The 17,596-nt window shown below is 37.1% G+C and overlaps 1 protein-coding gene across 1 annotated transcript; it reads right to left on the bottom strand.

Moving 5' to 3' along the window:
• Positions 1 to 12,157: 12,157 nt before the first annotated feature.
• On the bottom strand, positions 12,158 to 17,355 carry LOC103421816 (uncharacterized). Its single transcript, XM_070823493.1, has 8 exons — positions 16,880 to 17,355; positions 16,442 to 16,642; positions 16,234 to 16,356; positions 16,104 to 16,141; positions 15,906 to 16,002; positions 13,301 to 15,706; positions 12,997 to 13,134; positions 12,158 to 12,631 (listed from the first exon to the last, which is right to left on the bottom strand). Exons 1-8 carry the CDS (start codon positions 16,955 to 16,957, stop codon positions 12,380 to 12,382), a joined length of 3,333 nt encoding a protein of 1,110 aa, XP_070679594.1. The 5' UTR covers positions 16,958 to 17,355; the 3' UTR covers positions 12,158 to 12,379.
• Between the last annotated feature and the right edge of the window lie 241 nt (positions 17,356 to 17,596).

The following is a 17,596-nucleotide window of genomic DNA, read 5'->3' as shown; positions in this document are numbered from 1 at the left end:
AGGTCCTAGAACCATTACGGCTTGATTCTCTCCTCTTCGACAACACCACCGCCGTCGCAACCACCATCACCCCATAACCGTCGTCGAGGGCACTGCTACCAGCCCTCACCCCTCTAAAATTTAGGTAATTTTGAATTAGAGTTTTGTTATTAATGTGAATTTCTGGTGTGGGATTTTAGGGTTTTTAAATTAGAATTTGTAGATTGATGAATATCGAGAATTTTTGTGGGTGTTGATTTTACTAGGTTAATTTGCCCTCCAATTGGGTATTGGGTATTCATTTTCTTTTTTGTTTTCCATCTTTCGATTATCTGGTTCTTTTTTTATAGGAAGAAACAAACTTTTATATACGGTTAAATTATACCATTTTTATGTGTTTATGGTGAATTTCATGTATTCCTCTATCACAGGGACTTCATATGTCTGTCCTGTTTATCTCATAGTTGAATTTGTTGGGTTTGAATTTTGTTTACTACTTCCTATCCGATTCCGTGTCTAGAATTGTTCGTTTTGTGCTTGCTTAGATTGAAATCTTGTTCTTGTGCATGATATACTTAATCTGTTTTTCTCTCTTTGACTCTCAAAGAACGTAATTGATCGAGTATTTTGCTTTGGAATTATATTTTCTCATGTAAGTTTCCTGTTAATTTCAGATTGTCTGTTCTTTAGAATTAGCTTGGTTTCAGTTTCGTATAAAAACTTTATGGAAACTTAGTTATATTTTACCCGATTGGGAGTAATGATTTAAGCACCTTCCCTTTGTGTTGAAATTTATCGTTTGTTTGAGAGTTATCTATGTTTTTTGTTTGGAGACCTTCATTTCTAATAGTCCTGATGCTTCCATATTGCTGAATACATGTTTTCTAGAGCTGTCTGCTCTGCTGAATACAGTTCACCCTCTCTTGCCTATCCATAGTTCTGTATGATTTCTATTGTATCGAAATACAGTCAAACTTTCTTCATATTTCAACACCTTCCCTTTGTGTTAAAATTTATCCAAGTGGACATTGTTATTGACATTATCATGAATTTGGAATTTATTGCGGATGCGGATGTCATGTTTATGTTATTTTGGATTATTTGATTTTGGACTTCGGAATTTAGATGTCTCGGACTCTCGGATATTTTGTATGTTGATTTGATCTTTAGATGTCTCTCAAATGTTATTTTGAATGACTCAGATTTAATGTATCAAACTATGTTGGACGATGTAAAGTTGTTATTTTAGATGTATTATTAATCTATGGACTTGGATGTTGGACTCTGTAATATTTGGATTGGATGTGAATTTGTGCAGGGAGTGAATTTGTGCAAATTGTAAAATCTGCACATTGCACTGGTAGTGAATTTAAAAAAAAAAAAAAATCAGAAGACTCGTGGACCTAGCCCGAACCGACCCGTTTCAATCGGGCTGGGTTAGAACCGGTTCCTATATTAGAATATGTTGTCCCCGGCCCGTGCCCAGCCCTCCATTGGCTTGATGCTTACCAATTGCTAGGAAAAGGAATAAAATGCGTCTATAAAGTCCTTTTATTAATTTTCTTATAATTTTTATACTTCAATTAGCATCTCCTAAATTGTGTAAAAGTACTTGGAATTATTTCTACATCTTCAATTTCCTCTCCAAGTACCGTATATTTCTTAAGACGTAAAGCGCCTTGTTATTAATTAATTAGGTCATCGCTAAGTGCACTTTCAAAATAAAATGCTTTCCACTTCTTCACCCTCCAAAAATCCAATCGCGTTGTAACATGTGTTTTGAACTCCGGTGTACCATAGCCGGCCCAACTACAGAAATTTTTGTTGATACCATTTTAGATCTTGGTGTTATTTATTTATTTTAACAAAGATTTGTTGTTTCTTAGTTTTTCTTAATAAGCAAGGGTTTTTAGAAAATTCAGCCATTTGCCTTTATGATTTTATCCTTATCTTGTTCAATTAGCATCTCCTAAATTGAATAAAACTTGCAAAATACTTTAACTATTTACGCACTTCAATTACCTCTTCAATTATATTGAACTCCAACTCATAACCGAAATGAGTGGGGTGAGGTTGAGTCTTTTGAGCAAACATATGGGAAATAACCGAATGAGTAGCACCCTAGTCAATTAAAATTCTAGTGAGATGACCAAGAACATTCAACGTACCTATGATCAAATTGGGGTTACTCTGAGCATCCTGTAAGGTGATGTTGTTGACGCAACCCTGCATTCGCTGTCTACCTCCACGACCCCTGTTTGCCTGATTGATGTGTCCCTAATTACCTTGACCCTGGTTGGTTTGATTAGGTTGCCTGGCCGAGCCGCCACTGCTAGAAGCTACATCAAGATTCTGGTACTGCCCTCCAGCATACCACTATGATCTGCCACCTTGATACGGCGTATAACTTCCCTAGTACTGCGGATAGCCGCCCTGGTAATAAGGATTAGGTGGGTATTGATATGCTCATCCCGGATACTGGGATATGTCGCTATTGTAGTGAAAAACACCACCATAACCTGTTAGCGTGTAGGTACCAAGTCCTGGAATCTGCTGTAGAGGAACTACATGTGGTAGTGTAGAAGGTTGAGGTTTTTGATTCTGAGGGCATTGATTATCTTTGTGCCCTATCTAACCACATGTATAGCATCCATTACTTTCCCTCTTACATTCACCATAATGGCGATTGTTGCATCTGCGATAGAGCTGAGCACCGGAATTGTTGAAGTTCCTTTGACTCTGAAAGCGTGAATTGCCTATAGACTTGCCGCCCCTTCGAGGCGTATTAGAATTTGACCCACCGCTAGATGGTCCAGAACTATTACCGCTTTCTTAAAACTTTGAGTCTTTCAAGGGCCAAATGATGATTGCCCCATGTTATTATTCTTCTGGTCATTATTGTTATCCTCATCATCATCATCATCATTATCATCATCATCAGGAGCATTCTCGGAATCTTCGATACGAAGCAGAACCTCAAAGAATTCTTGGTAGGTAGAGCATGGAGTAGAAGTCGCCAAAGAATGCAGTCGCTTACGAGTCCCCCTTTTAAAATAACATAACATCTCTTTGGGATTCCCAGCGATCTCGGGACAATAACGAGATAAGTCAATGAACTTCCGGTGGTACTCTGTGACTGACATTTTACCTTGCTTTAACTTCGTGAATTCATTTTTCTTGTATTCTGGAGGTGTGAATCTAACCTCAAATAGGCGTCTAAAAACATCCCAATTCATGGCATCTTGAGCAGACAACGGGTGTGACTCCTGAGCCGACCATGATTCCCCTCCCAGACAGACGAACCAAGTCGCTATCTCGACCCATCTCTCCGCTGGAAGATTCCCCTGTCGTTGCATAACGTGAAAGGTCTTCTCAACATGGTCGATCCAAACCTTGGATTTCTCAGGCCCCTCATTGCCAAAGAGATAGTCTTTTAAGGAGGACGAAGTGTGGACGGAATGGCACTAGCGATAACCTCACCGAGTTTCCCAAAATCAGGAAAATTAGTCTCAGAAGAGAAGGGTGGCACTTTACGAGGTGTCATGATTCTTACATAAGAGATCAAAAATTATTAGGACCTATAACACATACGAGGATTGTAAGACTGCCAAACCTATGCTCTGATACCAAACTGACACACCTCGACTGGAGTCGAGGTATGCTAGCCCACCCAAAGGTGACGTAATCAAAAAGGGAAGTGAAGCATAAAAATATGGATAAATTTAAACCAAAACTAACATTTATTTAATCTAAAGTAGCAAGTGTAGAGTAGTGGGAATAACCCATAAAACATCAGTGTTCAGAGCATAGATGACCTAAAAGTGTGCAGTCGAAACTAGATAAAGTACTTAATACACAACCAGGAAAAATCCCCTACATTTATTTGTGGATATGTCAAAACAGCCAGAGATTCCTCGTACATCACAAAGTAACAGCTAACTAGGACCAGGAGGAACGAAAAACAGAAATATGAGTGGGCAAAAACAAAGGTTTATAAAACACATTTATTTTCTGAACATACTAACCACTTGCCGTAAAACATGTACAATTTCCAGAAAATCATACTACGTATAAGTATGAAATCAAATGTAAATCAACAATAAATCTAGAAATACGCCAAATCACAATATCACAACAGTAGCATAATAAAATCAGGTGCTCATCAATCTATGCTAGCAAAAGACTGGGTGTAATCATAATATACGCTCTAGTGTTACAATCACATGAAGACTGGCGCTATTCGCGGTCACATACGAGTCGGAGTTGCCTATTGCTACCTCTACGATAGGACTGTCACCTACTTGGATCCAAGGCGAGCTTGCGGTGATGTGGTAGAAACTAACACACAAATTAAACCCTATAATTTGTACGATTATAGTATGAGTAAGTAGGGATCATTCTAGGCTGGGGATTAGGAGGGATGCTAATCAACTCAAATTAAACTTAAAAACTGAAAACTAAGCTAGACTAACACAAAATAAGAATTGAGGGGTTTTTTTGACGAATTTTAAGAAACAAAAGTAAATAGTAGCAATTAAATTGAGTTGTAAAGGGAATATGGGTGAAAAGCTAGCTAGAGGGTTCTTTTCCACACATGAAACATATGCACATAAATCGATTTCCAGTTATTCTTTCTATAAACCATGAACGACAATGCCCTAAATTAATTGTGAACAACACTAATTAACTTTCAAATTTTCGTAAGTTCATTGAATTGGACTCAACGACGCAACCAAATTATCCTTCTCAAGTTCCCTAACTATGAAAAGCATGATAGAGACACATATAAAAGGTCATTAAGTTCAGTGAAAATCATAAGCATCGACAAGGCATTCGTAACTATGAAAAGCATGATACTCCTGCCATGGATTTACTTAACTCAGTCATGACTAGTGACTTTTATTACTTATAAATATAAGTTCATAACGATTAGGTGAAATTCCCTTATATTCTAGCATCAAATCCCTGCATACAAACTAAGTATGCATCCTTAATAAACATACAAGAATAAGTTCTCTATAAGATAGATAAGTAAATCGCATTCATGTTTTACGAAATAATAACTGGATGTAATCAATTTATATAAAACATATGATCATGGCTTCGAATTCACCTCTAACTAAAAAGAAACTTAGCTACACATGTTCATCATAATTGAAAAGCAATCTAAAATAAACATTGAAACTAAACAAGGATAGAAAGAACTCTAAAATTCTCCAATGGTTGAATGCAATATGAGTCACACTCCTTCTTCTCTGATCCTTGCAAGTTACGGCACAAACTTTGAATAAGGCATGCGACACAAATCTTCTCCTTCTCCAATTGCAGATTGCAGCACACTTGTATTCTCCCATGAATGCTCCTAAAACATGCGATACAACCCCCCTGAATGCAGCACAATTATGTTTATATAGGGTAGGGTTCGGCTGAAACCAAGGAGGAAAAGGATTGAGTTGTTTGGATTGGTTTAGGACTCCTAAAATCATGTGGGAAGCATTTAAAATATGATAAGGATTCCTTTTACAACTGGAAATAGGAAGAGATAATATTAGTTAATCAAGGATAATGTTGGATAAGATTAGATAAGATAAGATATGGATAAGATAAGGTAGGTTTGGATAAGGTTGGATAAGATAATGTTTTTCCTTGTTTTCCAAGCTTCAATTTGGATTGCTCCAAATCTTGGCACATGTCTTACACATGTTAAACACCTTCTAATCATAAAAAACGTCCAGCCCACTTGTTCTCTAAGCATGCTATCCATTCCATATCCAAAACTACTTCAAATTGCTCCAATTAGCCATTTATTGTCATCTTTACCAATTGGACCTACAACATTGTCAGACTTAGCCCACTCCCCCACTCCCCTTTAGTGTAGATAATATTGCTTGTTTAAAAAAAAATTACCTCTTCAATTGCCACATATTTCTTAAAACATAAAACGCTTTGTAACAAGTACATTCTTGACATCCTTTATTCATGAATCTCTGTTATATATGGTGCTAAAGGCTAAACTTGTCTCTTTCTGGTCACACTGCCTCGGCCTCCACATCACGCACAACCCCAATGCCTTCAATGCAACCACTCACCTCTTACTTTGCACTAAATACCCCCCCTCTCTCTCTCTCTGTTTGTCTTTCTAAGCAATTCTTCTCACTCCACCATTGCTCTTATGTTCTTTATCCTCAATATATGGCTTCAAGGTACTTTTGGTGACCATGGAGGTGGATGGGAAGGTGGCCATGCCACATTTTATGGTGGTGGTGAATGGTGATGCCTCTGGCACAGTGGGTATGTCAAACTCACTTCTTTTTCACTTTAGGTTAATTTATGTGGTAAAAGTCAAGTAACTTGAGTTTGAATGACCCAAATTCGCTGATATGGGTGTAGTCACATTGATTGGAGCATATGTGCCTCCAATTTTGAATTTGTCATTGTAGTTTAAATTAGTTTAAAGTAGAACATCACTTGTACATAAAAAAAAAATCGAAGCCCAAAATCCAAAGCCAAGATAGCAAGTATTTTTTACCATGAATATTGATTGTGTATTTGGATATTGCAGGTGCTTGTGGATAATTAGACGTTAATTGTTGACGTAGCATAAACTAAGCCCACATTAATTCTACATCTTTAATTCTTCCCCACTTACCACATATTTCTTAAAACATAAAGCGCCTTGTTACAAATTAGGTCATCGTTGAACGAGCCGATGCCTTACACTTCTTTGCTCCCAAAAATCCAACCGTGCCATAACAAAAGTGGGTCAAATTCCGGTGAGCGAGTGAGTCTTTTTCTTTCAAAAGTATTATATTAATATAGTTTCCAGGCTTTTACTTGTGCCTATTAGTGTGACATGTGATGTTTAATTTAGAAAATAATAATTCCCTACAGTTTATTATTATATTATTATTTTGTGAGTATAAATTGTGACATGTACACACTTGTATTTTATCTGCTCATCATTGAATGTACATAGGGTAACACTTTAAGCGTTGATCAACACATCCCGACTCGAGGGCACACGTAAACATTTTAAGTGGGTACGTGTCATATTTCAAATCAACAATTTGGCACGCCTCCAAAACAAAATGTCTTCCCCTTCTTCTTTCTGCCCCGATGCCTTCTCATATGCCTCGATGCCTTCGAGATATAGGTAAATTACTTTACATAGACATACATATGGTAACAATAAAATGTGCCTAACATATGTACTTTTTTTTATCCAAGCCTAACATATGTACTAATACATGCAAATTAATTTACCTACAACATTAATTTACCTATAAAATATAGTTAAATTATGTCACACACCATAATAATAATGTGACGAATATCTATATATATATATATATATATAATATATGGTTTACCTACAAAATATAAAAATATTACTTTATTTCAAATACATATAATCATAAGTGGCTAAAAAAACGTCAAGAGGAGTAATTAGAATTTTAGAATTTAATGCCCATATTATGTGGGCATCATTGAAGCCAAAATTGGAGGGTTGTGTGTGAGAAAACGTTAGAAGGGTTGTGGCATATGTTGTAAATTATCTGAAGTAATAGGTCATTTAATTTTTAATGTGGCAACATATTTGAATTTTGGGTTTATATTCGATGTTTAAAGATAGGTGAGTTTTAATCTAAAAATTACGAGTCGTACGGGCCTATATCTAAAGAACCCTAATTTTTATAAATTGAATAAAACTTGCAAAACACTTGAATTATTTCTACATCTTCAGTTACCTCCCCAACTACTCCATACTTCTTAAAACATGAAGTGCCATGTTGGAAATTAGGTCAAACTGTGTGTGCCTTCAAAACAAAATACCTTCCACTTCTTCCCCCGACAAAAAAGCCAACTGGGCCGTAACAAAAGTGGGTCAAATTCCGGTGTAGCATAACCAACCTAACTACTGAATTTTTTTGTGGATACTGTTTTTTTTTTTTTCATTTATTTTAGATTATTGATTCTTGTTTTTCCTTTTGGACAAAGATTTGTTGTTTCTTAGTTTTTCTTATTTTGCAAGGGTTTTTAGAAAATTCTGCCACTTCTTTTACAACTTTATCCTTATATCATTTTGTTATGTTTTATAATTTTTATAAATTTCAATTAACATCTCCTAAATTGTATAAAACTTGTAAAATACTTGAAATTATTCATACGTCTTCAATTACCTCTCCAATTAGCACATATTTCTTAAAACGTAAAGCGCATGATTACAAATTAAGTAGTGCACCTTCAAAACAAAATGCCTTCCACTTATTCGCCCCAAAAGTATCTAACCGCACCGTAACCTTTACCCCGTGCCCTCTACTGAGCCCTAAAAAGGTTGTGCCTTTGCATACAATCACTGCACAACTCCATTGCCAATGACCTTGAATCTCGGATTCTTTACCACAAAGAAATTGAGTGAGCTTGAAGAAGTGGAATTGGGAAAGAAAAACCGAGAACACTACATCGGTACCATTAAGGTTTGAAGAAGTGAAAAGCGAATCACAGATCGAAAATGGAGTGGTGACACCTATTCACTCTCCTCAACTTACAAGTTCAACCCTTAAGAGAATAAAGATGCCAGAATAACCTCCAAGGTCAACTCCATTAAGGATAAGAAGACTTAGTAATAGCTATGAAGCCTGCAACTATTGTGTAAGGGAACCTGAAAATTTGAAGAAGCAGAAAGGATCAATTTGGCAAAGGCCAATGAGAGATGAATTTGCCATGATTGAGAAGAATTGCACTTGGGAACTTGTAGCTTGTAATTGGTGTGAAGGGTCTATAAGATCAAACTCGACGTGGATGATTCAGTACAATAGAACAAGAGAACGCTAGTTGCCACAGAATATTTTCAGCGGCCTGGAGTGGATTCCATTGAGACTTTTCCTTATGTGGCAAGGTTGGACAATATTAGAATCTTGATAGCCTTGACTACATAAAACGGTAGGAAAATCCATCAACTTGATGTAAAGTTTGCCCTTTTCAATGGTGTTTTGGAAGAGGAGGTGCATGGAGATCAACCACAAGACTTTGTTGTTACAAATGAAGAGTACAAAGTCTCCAAATTGAAAAAGGCACTGTATGGTCAGGACCAAGAGCTTGATCTAGTGAAATTGACTCTTACTCCAATAAGAAAGTCTTTAAAAAGAGTCCAAGTGAAGAAACACTTTATACTAATTCTGGAAATTGTTTAGATATTCTTATTGTGTCTATTTATGTTGATCTAAAGCTGTGGAGCAATAAACTTTGAACTCAAGGAGGATATGATGAAAGAGTATGAGATGGAATTGGAGTGGTTCAAGAATCCAATGGATAGGCCAAGTCATATCTCGAAGCCTTGACTTCAGTTGAGAGAGACAACGATGAACGAAAAAAGGAGCATGGATGAGGCATTGATTCAAAGACATTGCAATTAGGGATGGGCAACGGTTATGGCGGGTGGGTAATCGCGATTATTTACCCATAACGGTTTATGTTCATACACGCATAACCATTTACCCGCTGAGTAATTGTATAAACGGTTATACCTATACCCATAACAATTTATAAATGGTTAACCATGCCCATAACCGTTTACCCATTTAACCATAACCATAACCGTTTATCCATTTAACCATAATCATTTACCCGTTTACCCGTTTTTGAATCTAACTTTATCAGAATTTGATTTGTTTTTAGGTTGAAAAGTTAATAAAAAAATATATAAGATAACACGTCCAAAAATCAACTTATGAAAAGTTCACATAAAAAAAAACCATGTAATCAAATTAATAAAAAAATAAATATAGAGCCTCATATAGAACCCAAAAGGTATATAGCTCCTCACTAAGGGAGATTCTTTTTTAGAGCCTAAAGATTCCTCGAGGCTCTAAAATGGGCTATATCCACCACTTTTCTAGTCCCATATAATGCTTCTTATTGGAGATGTTCTTATTAGTTAAGTTTCTTAATTTCATGTTTAAAATTGACCTAACTCATTAAAGTAATATTTGTAATCAATTTTCTTAATTTTCTATTATAGTTTTGATGTGGCACACTGTTTGGGCCGACATGGGCCAACCCGAGTTGAAAATTCATAATCCTCGCCCCAGAAAAGATCTCTCAGGCTAGTAGGCTTTTAGCTCAATAAAGGGTTAATTCGACTAGATCCTAATGGAAGTAGGATTATGTGAGGATTAAGTTCAGATGTGGCTCGCTTAAGTCCTGGAAAATTGAAATTGCTAAGGATCAGAGCAAGCCTTGATTAAATATGAATTATTCTAAGAATCATAATTCATTCTGGATCAAATAAGAATGAATTAATCACATAATGGGATCAAGTTCAAAATCTTAATAGGCTAAGAAGGAAATTAAAGAGATAAACAGAGAATATTCAGGTTTTTTCAGGGTATTACAGTTAGCTTATTAATCATTTGGCCTGCGCGCCACGTAAACTTGGTAGTTTTTAGGGTCAACAGGTTCATTTACACATTTGTACACAATGTAACCTTTCTATGGTTGATGATATATATATATATATATATATATATGACTTGGTTGGACGAGGTTGAATCGGAAGGGGAGATTATGACACTCCTAATTGAACAAGAAGAAACAGAGTGCAAGGTAATTAAGTTTCCATCCTCACCTCACTCCTAATTGAATTACTTATAAGCACTTTGAAAAGGGAAGAAGAGAGGCCTCCCAATAAGATTGAATTACTTATGTGCACGATTTTCCTGAATTAAATTGGGAAATTTGAAAGTGAAAGTGAGATTAAACTGAGCTACACTGCACAACTACATGTAAAACTTTTCTCAACTTGTGATTCCTATAGTACACAAATTCAGGTTTGGAAATCGCAAGACTTGTGACATGTAATCGAGGTTTCTTTCTCGACCTTTAACTAAAAAAAAAAATACTATGGTGATCTAGAGGCTGCTAGATCTTGGTTTTTTTATGAAAGGTTTAACAGTTAAAAAGCTTGGAGTATGAAGGGAAGTCTTAGTTTGATTTGCTTCGACTCATTTGAAATGACTTGTCATTCTGGGATATGCTCAAGACACTATTGGTAGCTTCTGAAGCAGTATGACCTAATGGCAACTCATTTTTTGCATTTTTGATTTGTGCAATAATATTAATCTGCGTCGCAAGGAAGAGTAAGTTATATGGCTTCATCCATCTCTTTTTTCTTAAGTAAGTTGTAGAGAAAATGCCTGCCTAATTATTTCAAAATTTATTGAAACTTTAATAAATAAATCTGAAGTACTTTGCACTTTAGAGTGCTTTTGAAAGTTGTTGTCTAGAGACCATATATATTTTATTTTTACGAAACATTTTTTTACGGCTTAAGTTTAAAGTGAAGCAGTTTTTAGTGATAAAAAGCAATATCAAACTGGGGCTCAGTCAGACTGGAATTTGCAAGTTGAATTGAAGCAATCAATTGACGCCGCAAAGGAGCAGCGTATCTTAGCCTGAAAAGTTTCATTTTTGATTGATTTCTAGGTTACACAGAGCTTTTAGTTAAATAGCTAAGAAAAATAATGAAAATTGGTGCTGAAATTTCCAAGTATGTGACGTCGACGTTCACTCTATGGATGAAATCGCTTGTGATGCAAGGAAACGGATGCACTGCATTTGATGCAAACGGTCAGGTTGTGTATCGGATCGATAACTATGACGACAACAAACACGGCGGTTTCCCAAGTTGGAAGGGCTATGAAAGCAATCATAAAATTAGAGCTCAACCTTGTTCTTTTCTTCATTTAATGAACTTAAATGTCCGTTGATCTTGACTCGGAGCATTGTATATCTTCTGCAGCAGACAAGCATGCATCGGTAGGAGTAGGACAACAGAGAAAGCAACAGGTTGTTAGCAATTGCAAAAATGGCTAATTAGAAGCATCTGAAATTTTCTTTATATGCAACTAGACTTCATCTGGAGGAGAGATTACTCAAGCAGAGATTCTATAACATGTAATTGACCGTATATCTTCCAATTTGAAGTACTTAACCGACCTAAATACAACTTAACTGATGAAGTTTAACGAAGATTTGCCTAATGCCGGCCAAAGGAATACGGCATACAATACAGATTGAATCAGAGAGCAAGAAACTTGGTCATAAAACTGCTGTACTCTTGCCCAGAAGTGCAAAAACCATGTATATATGAGATTGTAAAACTCTACTTATGCTAATATGATATAAATTGTCATATATATATATATTGGACATGGAAAGATTGACAAGCTTGAAAAGAATTACAATAAAAACACGGACATGGAAGTCAAAGCTAGGTAAAACTGAAATGAAGCCAATGGGGCGGACACAATGAACTATCAGGTCTGGACTTTTGGTGTAAGCATACCTAGCTGTTTCAACTATACATGGTACTACGGTTCCAGTACATCGAAAACAGTTATTAGCTCCTCTTGGAATTTTTGAGGTTGCGTACTGTCATTACGAGCTGTTGTCTTTCACCTTCAACCACTGCAAATTTGAGACTTATCTCTGAATATCTTTCTTGCATATCTTTTAGTTCGCTTTCCATTGATATATTCTTCTCCTTCAGTGATGCTAATTCAGTTAATAAGTCACCGTACCTGCTATCAGCAGTGGAAAAACTTGGTTCTTGTTCCGATGAAATCTCATCGCTAGTGGCATCTTTAGCTACCTATATGATAAAGATGATTTCACCAATCATTACAGATATAATATGACATCATTTAAAGGCAAACAGAGAAACAGAGAGATTGAACAATAAGAAGAAGCAAGAGCCACTAGAGGGGAGTGGAGAAGAACTAGAAAAAGAAGAGCGTAACCTCGACGTTATGTTCTTAATCAATATGCCCCGCATGTGAACCCTTATAAACGATAAAATAACCAAACCTCATAAGCTTGAACCTAGGCATAAAACCTCAATTTTGTATTTTCTTTTTAGAAGAAATATAGTTATATACACAATTTTTTCTTGTATCCATCATAATCGAATTTAAGCATAGTATCAGATGCATTGCACAATATGGAAGGTTTGCTTACCATTTGAAATGCACTATTCTGATTTATTTCTTCCACCCTGCTCTCTAATTCTGCGATTACGTTCTGAAGATCCTTTTCCTTCTCCAAAAATGCAGCAGTTGAGGTTTCCAAAGCAGCTTCCTTTGATTTTATTTGTCCCTGAAAAAAGTCAAAAGTTCAGAAGTTGAGACGCAGGTTTTGAAGTTCGCAAAGACTATGCTGTGTCATTATTGCAATTATAACTAGATCTTCTGTTGGTTTATGTTTCGTAAAAAAGTTCTATACCAAAATTGTTTCAATATACTGTTTGCAATTTAAATTTTACCTCAAGCAATTTTATTCTCTCTTTCATACTTGCAACTTCTTTTGAACCACGAGCAACTGGCAAAGACTTATTGTTTCTCTGAGTAGTTTTAATTCCATCAGAAACTATTGCGCGCCCATTGCTTTCCTTGAGCTTCTTTTCAACAGTAGTGAACGCATCTTCCTTCTTTTTCAGGTCAGCCTTAAGCTGAAATACCTGCTTTCTAAGTTTCTCTTTCTCTACCTCATCCTCATATATAGCATGTTTAAAGTCCTTACACCGAGCCTTAAGCTCTTCTGTCTCTGATTTTAGGAGTCCAATTGTTACCTCCTTTTCATCTTTGAGATGCTGCATTCTATTCAAACCCTCCAATGACTTCTCTGCTTCCTTCTTAAGAATAGAAATTGTACCTACCAGCTCATTTCTTTCCGCATTTCCTCTTTGTATCCGCATTTCAGCTTCCTCGATTGATTTCTTCATTTGTTCCAACTCAGCTCTCAAATTTTTGCTTTCCTCCACTTGCTCAGAAAGGCTGTTATTCTCTGCCGTAAGCCTTTCAATCTGAGATTTGAGCTGTAAGATAACCTGGGAGAGATTTCCCTTTGCTTCTTCCTCTTGTTTCTGCTGATGGTCGAGCTGCTTGGAATTGTTGTCCATTTCCAATACAATCTCTTCGATCTGTCTGGTTTTCTCGTCTAAGTGGCAAGAGAGCTTCTGCAACCGTGTCTCGTAATCATTTCTAACTTCCTGGAGCTCGTCCTTCGTTTTTTGGAGCATTTCTTCTAGTTGACTCTTCTGCGCACACAATTCACTGGCTTCTGTCATTGCTTTCAAAGCTACCTTTTCATTTGCATCAAACGTTGAGGCCATCTGCACAGAGAGTCTTCGAAATTCTTCCTGAAGCCTCTCAGCTGTATTAGCATTTTTTGATCTAGTTTTTCGCAGTGCCTCCTCCGCTCGGATGGCTCTTTGCTCCTGCTCAACTTTGGCACATGTTACAGCCTCTAAATCAGCTTCAAATATTTGTGCCTGCTTCTCCAGTTCTTCCTCCAAGCTTCTGATATGGAATTCAAGTTCCTTTATGGTAGCCAATGTATTCGAAAACTCTTCTGACTGGTTCTTCAGTTCCGTTTCCAAATCCTCAACTCTGGCACATGTCACAGCCTCTAAATCAGTTTTAGACACTTGTGCCTGCTTTTCCAGTTCTGCCTCCAAGCTTTTGATATGGGACTCAAGTTCCTTTATGGTAGCCAACGAATTTGAAAAATCTTCAGACTGCCTCTTCAGTTCTGTTTCCAAATCCTCAACTTGGCATTCGAGTTCATTTATGCTAGCAGAGGGAGACGAGCATTCGTACTGCATCTTAAGTTGTTCTTGCAGTTGGCTTTGCTCTAGTTTATATGAGATGTCATGGTTTTCCTGTTTCAGTATCTCATAGTCCAGTGCAAGCTGCTCCATTTGCATCTCGAGCTCATCTTTGTCTCTCCTATAGATTTCTATTTCACCATAGAGTTCGGCAATCTGTTTCTCGAGCATGTGTGTTTTCTTGGCATTGCTGTGCTCCTGAACAAGATCCTCCAGCTCTAATTGCTCCTCATCCTCACTTGTCCCACCTTTAGAGATGGTTGCCTTCAACCCGGCAGCATCCCCGCAGGATTCTGGCCTGTTGGAAAGATTGGCTATTTCACTATTTTTCTGCTCCAAAATTTCTTCCAGGTCTCGTACTGCAAGAATTAAATCAGAATTTGATTCTTGCGTCTTCTGGAGCTGTAAACGGAGATTGAAACTCAGGTCCTTCTCATAACTCAATTCTTGTCTAATTTCATCAACAAGAGCCCGCAGATCCCCGCCCTCTAACTGGAACCTGTTTCTAATTTTTGCATCATCCACACGTTTCTGAAAAGACTTTAGTTTCTCACATTCCGCCTTGAAAGAATCTCGTTCCTCTTTCAAGCTAATGACTTCTCTTGAAAGATCCTGCCCCCTTTTGCTCTCCTTTACTATCTGCTTCCTTAATGTTTGTAATTCTAGCTCTGACATATCTGCCTGTCTAGCTAGAACAACAAGATCAGCCTTTAGCTTTTCAATATCGTCATCTGAAGACTGTTGGGACCGTTCTCTTGCAAGGGTGTCATGAGAACTCTTTGTTGAGCCATCAGTACTTACTCCATGTTCAGAACCTGCAGACCATGCCCATTGTGATCGCTGATTGTCGTCATAGGTTGTTGTTCGGGTATAAACAGCAGGTTGATGTTGTACTGAGGTGTGACTCAAAGACGACAGAAAGTTGGAAGGATCTCTTGATCCAAGTTCTCGCGGAGTATCAAGTCCAGAGCCGCTATCAGAACTTGACAACGTTATGTCAGATCCAATGGATGCTCTGCGGTTGAGCTCTGCAATTTGGGTGGTTCTATTAATCCCCTCATCCTGTGAATTGACATGAAAACCTTTTAAAAAGTAGAAAGAAGATCTTTGCATTAAATGAAAAATGAATTTTACTACCACCTATCCACCCAGCCTCCAACCATCTCAAAGGAAAGAAGTAATAACTTTGAAAAGCAATAACGAAATGAAAACTTTTCAACAGAAAAACAAATGACATTTGAAGCTTTAAGTGAAAACTCACAATCGAAACGCTTTCATCCGTATCCTTATTGCTTAAGAGGTTCTTGAAGCTTCTATCCTGGGATTTAGCATATGCATCTTCGCCGCCTTCTACCTCTCTTCAAAATTTCTCCAACAAAACAAAATGAAAAATCAGATAACATAAAATGGAAAACTCCAACAAAAAATAAAGAAAATAACTACAACATTTTGTATATACCTCAGATCAACATTTGCTTGCAACCTTTGAATGGTAACCTGTTCGGAAACATAAACAAGAGTTCGATAAGAAACAGCAATCAAACTGTTGTCCAACATTCAACAATTTGACAAAGTGGGAGAGTACTAACATGCATAATTGCATTAGAATTTGAATTCTTGAGGGGAAGAGATACACAGGACGATTTAGTAGCCTCGGCATAGTCAGCAAAATCGACAGAAACCTCCCCAAGAACACTAGCCTTGGACGATCCCTACACAAACAGAACACAACCAAATCAGATACTCATAAACAGAACCAAATGCTCACTACACAAAATCTAACAAAACAATTCATACAGCTGAGACAACAAAGTTGTAGAAACTCTCTTTGATCTTCCCGGTTCTTGGCTCGCGGACGAATTTAACTGTTTCATAGACCGGATTCTCCCATCGACAGTTCCCGTCACGAACTGTAGCTTTATCTGATTTCACAGTTGGCTTCCCCACATCCACAGGAACCACAGATACCAGCAATGCATCCACACCCAACTGTGTCACCTGAAATCACAAAACCAAACACTACCTTACATATAATCCTCCGAAAACCTCAATCACACACACACACACTCTTCAATTGCATACTAATTTTCCAACTTTTCTGCTTTTAGACACTCAATGATAGAAAAATACTGTTTGTGTTTCATTTCCTGCATTTTCTCAGCCACCAAACAAAACCCAATCGGGAAAAAACAATCAAAAAGCTTGAATTTCAATGGACATTGAGTTTAGACCAACCTGAGTTGCACGGAACTGCAGTTTGAAGACTTCTTTGATCTTGCTCTTGTCGGTTCTCCATCTCGCCGACTTGAACATTTTACACTAACTCAAAAACCCACAGCAAACCTCACCGGAACTCCAACACTCACCGGAGCTCCGGCACAATCAGCCGGAAAATCGCCATTTCTGCAGTACCAATTCCCACTGAGAACCAAGCTCTGTGCTTTTCAAGTTCTAGCTCATTGGCTTAAAAAACAGAGTGTGGTCGGTTGAGTTGACTCGGTTAGACCAGTGCGAGTTCGACTCGGTGGAATGGATTTCAGAGAAGCTTGGAGTCTTGGACTGTGCGTTTTGGGAAATGGGTTGGAAAATGGGTTGGAAAATATGTAACAGAGGAGAAGAAAACGAAGCAGATCTGGAGAGCTTTCTCTTCTCTCTTTGTAACAGTCTTTTGGAAAGAGATGACACATGTATTCTAACTTTTTCAAAACAAATATTGGGAAGAAAATATTATTTATAACTTATGTAAAAAAAAATTGAAGGAGAAGCTTCACTGAGATAATTTATTAATTAATTCAAATGTAAATTTAATTTGGTAAATGGTTTTTTATTTCTTAATTAATTTTAATAATGGTTTCTGTATTGGGTTAAGGGAACAGTAAATATGAAACTTTGAATTTGACATACAGGCCCTTGTGCTTTTATGGTATTCTGTTTTCAGAAGGTATTTTAGTA

The sequence above is a fragment of the Malus domestica genome, chromosome 06 (assembly GCF_042453785.1).
Source record: "Malus domestica chromosome 06, GDT2T_hap1".
NCBI classification, from domain to species: Eukaryota; Viridiplantae; Streptophyta; class Magnoliopsida; order Rosales; family Rosaceae; genus Malus; species Malus domestica.
The sequence above is the reverse complement of the archived record's forward strand: the minus strand, read 5'-3'. Positions and strand labels throughout refer to the sequence as shown.

Coding starts and splice junctions, on each gene's coding strand:
- LOC103421816 (XM_070823493.1), bottom strand. CDS start 16,957: ATGTTCAAGTCGGCGAGATGGAGAACCGACAAGAGCAAGATCAAAGAA. Junction 16,643..16,879: donor TGCAGTTCCGTGCAACTCAG/GTTGGTCTAAAC, acceptor TTGTGATTTCAG/GTGACACAGTTGGGTGTGGA. Junction 16,003..16,103: donor CAAGCAAATGTTGATCTGAG/GTATATACAAAA, acceptor GAAATTTTGAAG/AGAGGTAGAAGGCGGCGAAG.